This window comes from Morone saxatilis, unplaced genomic scaffold, assembly GCF_004916995.1.
Source record: "Morone saxatilis isolate NCDOM2014 unplaced genomic scaffold, NCSU_SB_2.0 Contig11, whole genome shotgun sequence".
NCBI lineage: Eukaryota > Metazoa > Chordata > Actinopteri > Moronidae > Morone > Morone saxatilis.
Genome location: NW_023339663.1, coordinates 13,832,903 through 13,847,201, shown reverse-complemented (window position 1 = coordinate 13,847,201; position 14,299 = coordinate 13,832,903). Strand labels below are relative to the sequence as shown.

Here is a 14,299-nt window from a genome sequence, read left to right as displayed (position 1 = left end):
AGTCTAAAGTTTACATTGTCTAGTGCAGCATGGGCTTTTGCTTATCAAATGAAGCTGCATCCACGTCACAAAAAGCTGCAGCACCATGAACAATAAACATTTTATGTAGGCATTGCTGTCATAAATGTTGATATGTGCAGTTCCAGTCTGATGGTACTGTACGTCAAGATGTGTACAGTGTATAACACAATCCAGTCTTTGTTCATTTGAGAAAGGTTTCATCTTATTTGGAGCTGTCCCCATGTGGCAATCTATACACTTACTTTAAGCAGATGTAGTTTACAGTGCCTTATTCATCATCTCTGTTAGTATGTTAGAATAAAGAAACATTCGCTAATTAGCACATTCTTCAATAAAATCACAAACGTCAACCTCATGGTGGCGCTAGAGAAAAAGTCAGGGGATGTCTGTACAAAATTAGAGTAGAGTATTAGAGTACATCCCTCATCCTTTATTATTATTATCCCTTATGCATTACTAACAATAATAAATGAGTGTAATAATAATTGAGCATTAGTGCTGCAGTTCCTTGCTAGTGCTTTTTGTATTTTCGATACCATCTAAGGTACAATGGATTCCTCTGCCTCCATTAAGGCCTTTAAAAATATTTTATATTCCTACCTTATCTACCATACACTAATAAAACATTATTATGAGATGTTAAATCAACCTCAAGCATATCACAGTAACATTACAAAGGAGTAAAACCTGTTTTTAGGTTTTATGTTGCTGTTTAAAACAGTCAGGTTGTCTGACAAATAAAGAAAGTGAATGTAAATAATTTAGAATAGTGATTCTCTAGTGCTCTTTCTGTGTGTGGAGGCTGTAAACAGAGTGCTCTTTAATGGGGAATCTACAAATGACAGAAAGGTGAAAATACTGCTGTAGCTGGAATGTGAATTAATTTGTGAAGTCAGGTTGAACACTTCCAGGAGATCTGGAGAGAAAAACAAAAGTGTCTGAGAAAATGAGGTTAAATTAGGACAAACGTGTGGAACTTGCTGCCAACACATTCCAAGTATCTACTGTACTTTTTTTTTCAATGATTTGTGTAATTGATTTAAAATCTGGCTGTGAAATGCTGCATTACTCAAGCAACTAAGCAACATAAAAGCAGTTAAGTGCTGTTTTTATTATCTGTATATCCTAAAAATAAGAATACTGGTTCATTTGTGGTTCTTCCCTCTTTAATTACCTTTAAAGTGCCATATTGTTCTTCAGCTCTAATGGCTCAACATAAAAGCCCGTGAGTCACTGGTGTTTAGCTCTTTGCTCAGTATCACAATATTACCAACTTTTTCCTAAGAGCACCTAAAGCACATGACACAATAGCCTTTACTTGGGGCCATCAGCTTTCAACCAGTGGATCAAGCAACTCATGTACTTGAAATGGTTGCCAGGTTATTGTTGCCCCTAGTTATAGAGGTGGAGGAGGGGGGTTGAGGTACTTCCTGAAACAAGAGTTACAGTAGTTCTACCAATTAGATGAAAATCCTTCTGCCAGCAACAGCCTTAAAGGAGAGAAAACTCATTTTATTTCTCCCCTGTTTGTTTCACTTTGTGTTTCTCACACACACTCTCTCTGACTTTTCTTTTTTTAACCGCCTCATGACATTTGCATCACACTTGCTTTCCTGTTAAATGCAAATCAACTGTTTTCGCTGTCTGTGCTCTGGCTCCTACAGGTGGCAAAGGACGAGGCAGCTGCAGCAAGGTAAGACTCCCTCCTGCTCTTCTACAGTAAAATATAATATTATTTCTGTATTATTTAAGAGTTTTTTAACTGGCTTGTTGAAAATGTTAGTGTTATGTATATAATATAGTGTTTACCCCTTTGTTTCAAGATAAAGTGCAATTGGACATAGTGGTACAGGCAGAGGTGAAAATAAATATCATGCGTTTATTCACACTGTGAGGTATTTGTACTTTATTGAGTGTTTTCATTTTAAATTACTTTATACTTCTACACCATCACAATTCAGAAGTGAATATTGTACTTTTTAAATGTGTTAGTAGTTGCTTTTCAGGGTAACACTTAAGTTAAAAACATTTAATAAACGGTTTATACACACTATAATGGAGTTAAGCATATGTTTGTACGATTATAACGTTTCCTATGAAAACATTTCACATTATGTCAACTATTTACTATTTACTACTCTGCTTACAACTTCATCATGGTGTGTATAAAATACATACATACAATACATAAATTAAACCATTGGTACCCAACTTTTTTTTGGCTTGTCCTTCCCCGTAAACATTCAAGCGATAAATACTTGGGGCCAGTTAAGTTGTCAGTAGTTGCAAAAAAAAAATATTTCCCCAGTTTGTGGCTCAAGGGTTGAAATGAATGTTTTTTCCTCATTCCTCTCCTGTTAATCATCTCACAACTTCTTAGATTTATTTTGTGACCTTTTAAAGAGACTGGACCCCCACATTCAGAACCACTGACTAAACTACTTTAACTGTAAAGTAGTTAAAACTACCTACATCTCAACCAGCTACAACAGTGAAATGCTACTTAAGCTAACATGTAGATGTATTATGTCTTCACAAGGGCTTTTTTTTAATTTTACTTTAAGAACATTTTCAGAACTTTAATCATAATACTAGGGCAAGGTTTTAACAGAGTATTTTTACATTGTTGTACAGGTAGTTATACTTTAGTAAGTAAGAATCTGCATACGTCTTTCACCACTTGCTCGGGGTAAAACAACACAATCTCAGTGCCTATAATAAGTTAAAAGAAAATCTTCACTCGAGTCAAATTAAATAAGAACATCTGACTTGTTTACACAAATTGCTCATTTGCACTGTAGCACTCAAGACGATCAGCTCTTAAGCGTTAATTCAAATTGTGATGCTGTAATTCGAAGTGAACGTCAGCTGTGTTCCTCCAAACAATGTGACTGCTGTGCTCCTTTTTTCTCCACAAAATGAAGGATGATCGCAGCACTTAAAACCCAAATCTCTCAGCATTAAAAAGCAGCACAAATGGTGCGAGGCTTGACAATGCAGTTTACCAAACAATAATGAACTTCAAGAGCTTCGGAAGTAGATGCGTGGATTCCTCTCAGGCTGCAGGGTAAACACAGATCGGATGGACACAATCTATCTATCAATCTCTCACAAACATGCCCTTCACATACAACAACATGCAGAAAATTGTCCTCTACTGCTCCCACACTATGATTAGAGAAACAAAACAAACCCTGCAGAAAAGATAACATACTTTTCTGACTTTCTTCAGGTTTTAGTTGAGGGGATGATCAGTGGAGCAGCACACACACACAAAGACACACACTCCACAGCAGCCCAAAGAGGCATACAGAGCCCTTCTCCTTAAATGGTCAAAGCTCCCAGGAGTGAAAGAGAGGCTGCTGCTGAAAAAAGACAGGGAACAGAGGGGACGGGAGAAGGAAGGAGAAGCCCTGAGGATAGAGGAGTTTTCTGAGGAAAAGGCTGAGAGTGACAGTTGGACTGTGGGAAGTCAGTCTGAGTTGGAGAGATCAGCAGGAGTGTGTGTGTGTGTGTTTCTCTACAGCGCTAGTGGTGGACTCAGGTAATGTGCGTGCTCTCTGTGGACAGGTTCAGATGATCGGCTGCGTGGGGACTTGTGGGGTCTTAGTGGGTGATGGTTTTAGGTGGACACATGCAGCTTCAAGAAGTTCAGCTCTATCTGTTAGCGTCTCTGCAGCTGTGTCAAATTTGTGCAAGAGGGTGTGCTTTTTGGACTTTTTGACAGTTGTCGGCCTGTCTTGTAACTGCCGGGGTGAGTTTACATAATCTGTGTTTGTGTTTGTCTGGAAGTGAGACTCTGTGTTACCTTTCCACCTTCTTGGTGTGTGATCCTGCATTTTTAAAGTCATGGATTTACTACCTCACTTGACTGTGCATCTCTCTGCTCATTTCTTTTTCTTTCTCACACTTCCTCTTCCATGTTATCTCAGATTCTGGGTCTGTAGCGACCACTTCCTCTGCTGGCCCTGTACTCTGTGCTTCACACAACCAAATTTTAAACAAATCTGGCAAGAGGGAGCGGGCTTATGTAACAGAGGAGAGGAGGAGGAGGGGGAGGAGGGTGCCGGTCCCCTCTTCTCCCTCTGAGGAAAGAGACAGTTATAGGCCTGGTAGCAATGAGAAGCTAATTCTGATGGCTCTAATGGACAAATACGGTTTCCTTTAGTAGATGAGTAGAAAAAGATTTCTGTGTCCTTGAGGGTTTGTAGTGCAGGGACTGTCTGTGTTCAGGCTTGTATGTTCTGTCCTGTGCCCCCCTGTAACACACACACACAGGAAATAATCTGAGTGATTCAATTACTCTGCAATATTTATCTCAGTCTCATGGTCTCCCGGGGAAACAGTCTGCACTGTTGTGCCTCCTAGAGGGCAGGTTGGCATCTTTGTTTGAGTAATTTTTCAAGAGGCAATACTTTCTTCTGCCTCGGTCAGCAGTGTGCCGTGTGTTTGGTTCAGATGGTTCTCAGACGTTAGATACAAAGATACAAACTATTCGATTTAACTGTGATTTCTTTGTCTAATTATTCATCTCCTTTTTTGGTATATTTTGATAAAACAACAGCTGTTTTAGCTGTGGAAAAAGTACACTACTGGTGAAAGAATTCTAAAAATCGGTTGCAAAAAAGGTAATTAAGATTTTTATGTCAGTCATGAAAAATGCAGGTGGTTGTTACCAAAGCCTTCCTCCAGGGGCAATTGGATAATCACATTAGAAATATTCGGTGACTCATCCTCACATTTATATTAGTAGTAGAACCTCAAAGCTGAGCTCTTCTGCTCAGATTTAATCAATAATAACAGAAGAAGGTGACTAAGAAGACAGTAGCAAAAAAACAAATTTTCTTGCTTTCCTACTTAAAAATGGTAACTCACCTCAACAGCAGTGTAGTAAAGCTGCTTTTGAGAGTGTTAGAACATCTGTATGAACTGCAACTGCAGTGAGAGAAAGAGCAGTGAGTTTAATCCTGTATGACAGTATTCTTGTAGTCAGGAAATATCCTTGCAGCTCGCTGGGAGTCAGTTAAACAACCCATTTCCTCCCCAGTGACTCACAGCCTTTCTGTCCCTATATGTTCCCAAGAACTTGTCATGTGTGTGATGACACTAAACAGCACGCTGCATATTCTGGCCATGAATTCACAGAGGATTTGTCCTGCGTTAAGTGCATGCCATACCTCTGAAATAACCAATAATTTATCATGCATTTCAGTCACCTACACACCTTATTCATCAGCTGGTGAATGACTACAAGCACTGGCAGTAAGGACACACCTGTGCTGGTCATCCATATGGAAATCTTTCTATTTTTGGTGAGACCAAACGAATGGGGACAACATTAGCATCCAGTATGCTGACCCCCTGACAATAGTTAGTGCACTGTGCTCCTTCAAAGGGTTAAATGTGCTCTGCATTTAGATTTGCATGAATTTGTGACTAAACAGGGAAGAGCTGCCAGTTCAAACAATGGTTCAAACGAGTTGCACGCACATAATATTTAACGAAATTAGATCTTGTTTCTCTTTAGTTCAGTGAGCCAGGTAACTGCTGCAGGCAAACATCATTTACAAACGACTTAAAGCTGACACAATTAGCCACACGATCTGCAACAAATTTGCTAATTAAATAATAAAAGTAATTTTTTAAGCCTTATCAACAAATGTGAATATTTGTCATAATAAACTGAATATATTTGGACATTTGAAAGACAAGACAGTTTCTCTCATTATCAAATGACACATTGGGGAAATAATCAGCAGATTAATCATCGATGATTAATTTAATCTTTAGTATTGTAAGAATAGCACAGGCTTTGTTTTTGATTTGGGAAAAATTTTAATATGAGCAAATTTACTGCTAACATGTATTTGCATTGACCATATCATGAGTTCTGCACATATGTTTAGATTGCACCAGCTGAAGCTTCAGCAACGTTTATCATTAATGCCAAAAATATCTTCAGTGTCCTCTGTCTCTTCTATCATAGGATCAAGATACTTTTCAGTTTTGCATCATTTCCTCTGTTGCAGTTATTGATTAGTTATTTTCTTTCTCCTCAAATAAATGCTGCATCATTTTGTTTGCTTATCACGTAACATACTCATAATTAGTTGTCCTTTAACGGCTTTCCTTAATCTCTTCTTATCCTGTTATTATTATAATACTAGCAGTCTCTTCCACATTGAACTTTGATAAGTCACACCGTTGATTAGCTTTTAATGAAAAACACATTTCGTGTAAAGTTTCAATTTCCTCTCTCAGCTATCTTAGTTTGTTCTACACAGCATGCACTCATATCTGTGTTACTTTCATCATTTATCTACGAGGCCGTCTTTTTGTTTTACATCGTCCATCAGGAGCTCATTGCCTCAGTCAGCCTGTAAGAGCAAGTTGCACTGAATGTTTTATAACAACCTGGTGTATCCCAGTCAGTGTGTTTTCTGGTCAAAACGATTTAAGTCATGGTGTGGGAAGAAAAATTCATTTTATCTTTGGCTTTGCAGGCTCAGTCATGAGTGGTATTTATTTGTGTTTTCGATCGCTCGTGTTGTAAAGCAGATGATTCAGCGCGAGTGTTGCTGTTTTCCTCCACTGAGCATCACTCAGATAAAAATGATAAATTGTTGCTTGAGTCTAGAAGAATCTAATCAATGCTTCACTGTCTTCCAAAGCCAAAAAATCAAGACCTGAGACTTTTAATGCTTCTTTTTGAAGTGAAGGAGCGAATAAATATATTCACAAATTTAATCAGAATCAGAATCAGAATCAGAATCAGAAATACTTTAATAATCCCAGGGGGAAATTACTTTTGTTACATATCTATATACTCCATAAGTAATAGAAAAAAGCAGAATACGACATACAATATATTAAGATATAAAGAAATGAATTAAGAATTATTAAGAATTAAGAATACTAAAAGTTGAAATGTACAGTTTAAGTCCACTTTCAATGTTGAAAAAATGGCAAGTGTAAAGTGACTATGTGTACAGTAACTATGTGTAAGACTATGTATTACGGAAAGGGGCTGTCTGACTCTCAGAGAAGAGGGAAGAATTGAATGACCACAGGCAGGAATGTGTTACCGCCACCTGTAGATCAGTGGAATAACGTGAAATTAAAAGATGGATGTCAATAGTGTTGCCTGCATTTTTGCATGCATCCATGTGCGCAATATAAACAAAACAGGGACCCACTTGTACAAACATTGCTCCATAGAGATGTAGTGGACATAAAAATATAGTGGTATCACAGGATACCTACGTTTTTCATATTTTTCATGGCATAAACGAAGCAAAATGTTAGATGTTTCATGACATTCTTAGTGGAAATGAATGAGAATTCAAAAGGCATACAATTGAGTCATAGGAAAGTTTTGTTTCAAGGTGGAGTTTTTGTGCCTGATGTAACAGCCTGTTGGGAAAGTTTCCTAATACTGCTATTCCAAGGCCATGGAGAATGAGGATATTTTGGGATTTGTTTATGGTGGGATGGTTTTGTTAGTTCAACTGTATCTTTTTTTAGTTGTGGTTAGCCAGAAAACACTTCCTCCAGAACATCTACATTCATGTGCATTTTATTTTCTCAGACAAAAAGTCAGCAGCTAATGTACCAGTTCACTACCTGCAGTTAGGGAACAGTTTCTCATAAGATTTGTCTTACAAACATACACGTGTTTGTGTCTTCATTTGTTCATGATCTTGCAGCTCCAGGAAGAGGAGGAGCACTTGCTGCAGGGATCTCCTCTTGAACAAACTGATCATAACTTCAAGGAGTTGTGTGACACCCCCTGTGCTGCTGAGAGTCCTTTTGTTTTCCCCCACACCCGCTCACGCCCCCCACTGACCCCCGCCATGCCCACACTGCCTGAGGAAGAGGAGGACTCCCCCGAGGAGCTGGACAGTTCCTCCAGCTCTCCAAGTACAGTGAGTGCACACACTGTCACATATTCTGCTTTTTGTAAAAGCATGTGAGGCCATAAAAACTGACACTAAATAATCCATTTGGCCCTGGTGAGGAAATTATATCAATGTTGCTATTGAAGTCGGTTCTCAAACACAAACACAAAGTGTCTTCAGAATATTGCTTTCAGTGTAGCAGTACAAGGATTTGAATAATCCCTCGTAAGTGAAAGGATGTTTTTCCTTCAGCCAATCACTTTTTTTCATTTTTACTATGGTTACAAATGTTGCCTGTAGTTATTCTTCACCGATCAGCCATAACATTATGACCACTGACAGGGGAAGTGAATAACACTGATTATCTCGTTATAATGGCACCTGTCAGTGGGTGGGATATATTAGGCAGCAAGTGAACATTTTGCCCTCGAAGTTGATGTGTTAGAAGCAGGAAAAATGGACAGCGTGAGGATCTTAGCGACTTTGACAAGGGCCAAATTGTAATGGCTAGACGACTGGGTCAGAGCATCACTGCAGCTATTGTGGGGTGTTCCTAGTCTGCAGTGGTCAGTACATATCAAATGTGGTGGAAGGAAAAAAAAGCAGTAAACTGGAGTTGGAATTTTACTGTACTCATATTTTTGTGGTTTCCCACATAGTGTTTACAAATTACTCTGTAATTGTACTGATTCCTGAATGTTTTATGAGTCTTTGAAGGCCACTTTGCCTGTCTTTTACAGTAACTCATCCATAATAGAGCCACTATTAGATCTGAGGTATAGACTTTGGCAAGACCCTTGGGGCGAATTTGTGATTTGTAGGTTTGGGCTGTATAAATAGTCAAGTCAGATTTTAGTTATATAGCCCAAAATCACAAATCCCAATTTGCCTCAAGGGGCTTTACAATCTGCACGGCATACAACAATCTCTGTACTTAGACCCTCGATTCGGGTGAGGGACGCCCCCCGACCCGATGTTGCATGTGCAGGACAAACACACATAATCACATTATACACAAAGCTCTGAAATGTAGATTATACATCAGGCAGAATATATATAAACAAAAGATGACTAAATCTAAAAAAAAACGTATTAAATTATACCAGTAGGAGTAAATGGAAATAAAATCTTTTTGTCATTTAAATGAAGTGACCCTTTAAATCATGAACGTCCCCAAGATTAAAATTCTAAATTGTATTTTCTCCAAACATCCTGCAGACAGTGAAGTGTTAAACGGTTGGCTTTCTGAGTCCTCAGAGAACATTGTCTTTCACCGCAGACATGTCAACACACAGGATAGATAAGATTTCTCTGCAGAATGTAATAACGCTCTGTAATCTAATCTTCAGGGCATATGCCAACACTATTAAAGTCTCTACCTTCGTTACAGCACAGCCTTTCTACAGCATTACCATCAGAGGGAATCCTTTTATTAGGATCCTAGCGCAAAGATAAGCTCTGAGAGGAGCTCTTAGGGAATTAGTGTTTGATTTCAGTCAGAGTTTACATGCACCTTTGATGGTTGGACAAGAATTTGAGCTTTTATGAAACAGGAAATTTGTGAATACACGAAGTTCAGTTCACTCGTCACTAGGAGTACAATTCAGCCTGCAGAATAATGTGTTCTGTGGGGTTTTAAAGAAGTTGCCCTTTAGGAGGGAAGGGGGGAGTTGTTATTGAAAGAAAGATGCCAATGAGCACTCATATATAATGCACAGTGAATTAGATGAACCAGGTGGTCTACGAGGGTCCACTACTCAATTTTGCCTCAGGGCTCCATAGTGGGTCAGTCCCATGTAAATTCTTGATATTCTATAAATGTTTTCCAGTTTAATTCCTACAGTACATCTATATCTTTGACACTTGTTTTCCTGTCTGTTTTACTCAGTCTGCACCAGGTGAAAGTCGAGCTGTCGTCATAACTGCCCCCACCATCGTCTACCCACAGCAGGCTACTATTGTCCAACAAGATGGACGACCCCTCGAGCAGGCCAGGTAATCGTCCACCATCTTAAACACTGAACGACTGTAAACAGGGACATTGTGTCTGAATCATTACTGCTTCCTCTCTCAGGCCACACAGTCCCAGAGCTCGCCTGGCTAGAAACTCATCTGGAGGACCCATCACAACAGTCGGTGGGTAAACCCTGTACAGACACACACACACACACACACACACACACAACTGTAGCTGCAATTATCTAAAGATAACCACAACACTGCGAGAACTATTTTGATGTTATCGTTAGCAACATTTGCTTTAGTCCAGCTCCAAATTGAAGCCGCAGAAACACTTTCTGAAGTGTTTTTCCATAATTGAACAGTTGTTTTAAGCTGTTTTTAAGTAGAAATTTAACTTCTTTGCCAAACTGCAGTTTAAAAACAGCTTGATGTCATTTTGTTGAAAGATCTGTCTTTTTACGGATGAATAAAAGAAAAAATAATGCTCTTATGCTGTGTAGTTACACAAGAAACTCCACAACTTTCGACTAAGTTTGGTCATCTGTGTCCTGAGAGATGAATCTGTCGGAGTGTCCTCCCACGTGCCTCAAATGCTTGTTTAGCTTGTTGCCCTTTTCTGAGGAGAGGGGAAGATAAAAACATCTCTGACTTCGCCAACCCTCATCACCTGATTTATTGGCTGACATCCATCTGTGAATTATTCTCTGGCATGAGGCTCTATAGGGAGGAATCCCACTTAAATATCTTCTTCAAATGACTCCAGTCCAAAAGCAGTCTCAGACTTTGTTAACCCTTTTGTGTTTAATTTTTTGATGTACTACAATCTATATTTTTAAACAATTACAACCTGAAGCCTACTGTTTAACTTTCCTGTTTGTCTATAACTGCATTTTTTCTGTGTGTGTACATGTGTGTACTGTCTTTCTCAGACAGCACAGGTAATGTGATCGACCTGGTGAAAGATCAGCTACCAGAGCTGCAGCTCTCTGACGAGGATCGACAGAAGAACCTGGAGCTGCTCGAACAGGCCAAAAAGGTCAGCGACCGCTTCCTGACACGCCGCGGCCGGCGTTCCACCGGCAGCCTCACAGAGTCGCCCACAGGTAGTGAATGCACAAACACATGCTCATAAAACACTGTACATAGCATATCATTTCTTAAGCATGACACGATTGGTAAGAAGTAATATATTGTCTTAGTTTCTAAGAATGCTCTGGTACACTCATACACTTATAATTGGATTGAGTTTGTTACTTCAAAAGGGGATAAAGTCACAATGGACTCAATTAGGCATCAATTCAGTTAAGTTTAATTCACAAATTTTCCACAGGTCTTTCTCCAACTCCAACGCCGTCATCCTCACCATGTTCATCTAGAAGCAGTTCACTGACTGTGGCTCCTCACACTGGTAATATAATTCATTCTTTGTCTGGGTTATTACTGAGAACTAGCTAGCTATTTATTTATAACTTTTCTACCCTATGTCCTACTGGCCACTGGCATTTGCAAGAATGATTTTGGTTGTTTTCTGCTCTTTCAGGACCCACAGAAGCAACCCATGTCAGCTCACAGTCGGTTGGGCAGGTAGAGTTATTGTTATAAAAAAAGCAACATTCATCATGATGGTCTGATTGTGTAATTTAGATATCTTTTGATGCAAGTTCATTTTATTTAGCCTTTTATTGTGTTTTTTAAATGTTGCTCTTATTTGTTTTGTAAAGCGCTTTTCCTTTGTGCAATTCTGTCTCTAGAAACAGAGACTTTCCTTGCCTTAACCATTAAAAATGAGCCCTGCCTGATTTTAACCTAATCAAATCACTTAATACTTATCGGTCCATACAAGTAATACATTTATTAACACTAAAAAATCTGCTATAAATAAAATCTGTTGTCCTCTCGTGTAGCATCTGGAGGTTCCTTCAGTGCAAGAACGGCATGACTTAACGCCTCAGGATCAGGAGGTCAGATTAATAGCTTCACTCACTGCATTTTTGTTGTATTAAAGAACCAGTGTCTAGGATTTAGTGGTATCTAGTGGTGTAGTTACAGATGGCAACTCCCTCGATGCAGCAAAACACACAAAAACATGCGAGCAGCCTTATCTAGAGCCAGTGTTCGGTTTGTCCGTTCTGGGCTACTGTAAAAACATAGAAGTTCAACATGGTGGCCTCCATGGAAGGCGACCCGCTGCGTCTGTAGATATAAAAGATTCATTTTAATGTACCTATAGTACAACAATTATTATTTTCAGGTGATTATACACTAATGAAAATATATCTATGAATATGATAATTCCATTTCTGCCAATAGAGCCTCCTAAATGTTACACACTGGAACTTTAACACAGATGTTACACTTAATATTGTCTAATGCACACCTGATAGAACGGTTCGTAGTCAACTCCTGCACACTGTCAACCCTATGTTAACATTTCACTCGTAGACCTTTGTCAGGAAAAAACATCTAAATATTTGAGTATGACATTTTTAATCGCAAACATTCACTCATCCCTAGTAATATCCCTAAATATGTCAACAACTGCAGTGTGGAATTGCACAAACTTAGTACAGACATTCATGGTTCCCTACTAACTTAGCTGATCTCCTGAGTTTTCCTCCAGTGCCACCATGAGTTTGACGTTTGTGGTTTTTAGTGAAATGTCTTGACAACAATTGGATGGTTTGCCATGGAATTTGGTACAGACATTCACACTCCCCTCAGCATACATTTGTTATGAGTGTGATGATGCTAGTTAGCAATTAGCTCAAAGCACTACTATGCCTAAGTACAGCCTCATAGGGCCACTAATATGACTGTAAACTCTTGTTTAGTGTCTTTACGTTTAATGCCTGTTGAAGGTACTGACAGTGTGCAGCAGTTTATTACATACCTTATCAATACAAATATGGAATTGTAATTCAAATACTACAGGTGTCTTAACACAATAGCGATGCTAAACATATTAATAATACTCATTATCTTACTTCAACTTCAGGGCAACAGACTTTTGGTGGATTGGAAGCCCACTGAGAAGAGGAAAGTGTCCTCTGGGACTCTAACACCCCGTTTTGCTGTTCAAAAGGAGAACTGTGATCCTGCTGTACCTAAGAGTCCTCCATCAGTCAGTAAAGGGGATGAGGGAGCTGGCCGAAACTCCAACCAAGCCCCGGCCACAGGGGTGGCCAAGCCCGTCCCCCGCCCCCCTACTCAACAAGCCCCCTGTACAGCAGAGATCAAGACGATTGGGGCCTTCCCTCCACTAATGAGGGCTGTTTCCTGGGACGCTGTAGGCAGCCTTAATTCTAGAAATGGAGCCCCGAGTTTTCCTCCCACACCGGAGGATACCTTCTCAGACAAGCCCAGGGATGCTGTATTCAAATCCTCAGGGTACAAGGACCTCCCCACCCAGCCAGGGGGTGTACATAAGCTGTCTAAACTCAAAGAGGTAAAGCATTTGTTCAGCAGATTACTGGTTACTGTCATTACTGCCCGCTTTTGTAAAATGTTATAAGAAAGACAAGCTTTGTTCTTATGTGTGTGTGTGTGTGGTGTGTGTGTGTGTGTGTTTATACAGGAGCACAAGCTGATGCGTAACCAAAGCATAGTGGGATCCAAGTTACCAGACTTGAGTGAAGCTGCTGAACAGGAAAAAGGTAACAGTCCTTGTTTGCCCTCTTGTCCATGTAAGACAGAAAGTACTCTCAGCAGTACATTTAGCAATGTCGCCAAGGGTGTGCACTTCCTGAATCTCAGGGAAAATCTGTTCCAGTCAGAAAATTATGATGATGATCATCTGTTCTTGTGGTTTTTTTCCTCTGTGCCACCCATTTACTGGCAACCTCATAACAGAGAAATAAATGCTGTTTTCATTTTCTATCAGCAGATGGCATGATTGTGAAAGCAGGTGAGCCATCTGTGGAAGATGAAGGAAATGATTTTAGTTATTTTGTGTGTTTTGGAAAGAGATAGAGGTGTAGGCTTAAGACTTGGACTTGAGTCAGACTAAAGTCCCAAAAATTAGAACTTGAGACTTTACTTGGACTACTTTATTGGATTGTGTTGAGACTTGAAAGCCTAAAGATTCAACATTTGAGAAAGCCAACGTTTTGAAGTGTCAAGTTGTGACCTAATAAAATCTATTAACTATCAACATAGCTTTAAAGGAAACTGTACAATTGTACAATTAAATTCATTTTATTTTAAAGGCCAGCATTTCAAGACCTTAAAGTCAGACTATGTCACTTGAAAGAACAAATAACACCTTCTTTTCACAAATGAAACAGTTGAATATATAGGAAATAATTCAACACACTCAGGGGTTTCAATGTTACAACCAAACATGGTCTGGTATGACCACTGCGTTTGATGTTAGCAAACTAGACTTTGGTGTGTACAGTAACTGACATTACTGAATCAGT

At 39.3% G+C, this 14,299-nt stretch overlaps 1 protein-coding gene across 1 annotated transcript in view; it reads left to right on the top strand.

Moving 5' to 3' along the window:
* Positions 1–14,299, top strand: part of mrvi1 (murine retrovirus integration site 1 homolog) — a 31,377-nt gene that overhangs the window by 8,433 nt on the left and 8,645 nt on the right. The window contains exons 16-26 of the mRNA XM_035652040.1: positions 1,686–1,714; positions 3,662–3,670; positions 7,734–7,946; positions 9,808–9,914; positions 9,994–10,055; positions 10,811–10,984; positions 11,212–11,289; positions 11,431–11,465; positions 11,786–11,842; positions 12,877–13,326; positions 13,456–13,534. Coding sequence (XP_035507933.1) covers positions 1,686–1,714; positions 3,662–3,670; positions 7,734–7,946; positions 9,808–9,914; positions 9,994–10,055; positions 10,811–10,984; positions 11,212–11,289; positions 11,431–11,465; positions 11,786–11,842; positions 12,877–13,326; positions 13,456–13,534 — 1,293 coding nt within the window. The remainder of the gene's footprint in view (positions 1–1,685; positions 1,715–3,661; positions 3,671–7,733; positions 7,947–9,807; positions 9,915–9,993; positions 10,056–10,810; positions 10,985–11,211; positions 11,290–11,430; positions 11,466–11,785; positions 11,843–12,876; positions 13,327–13,455; positions 13,535–14,299) is intronic.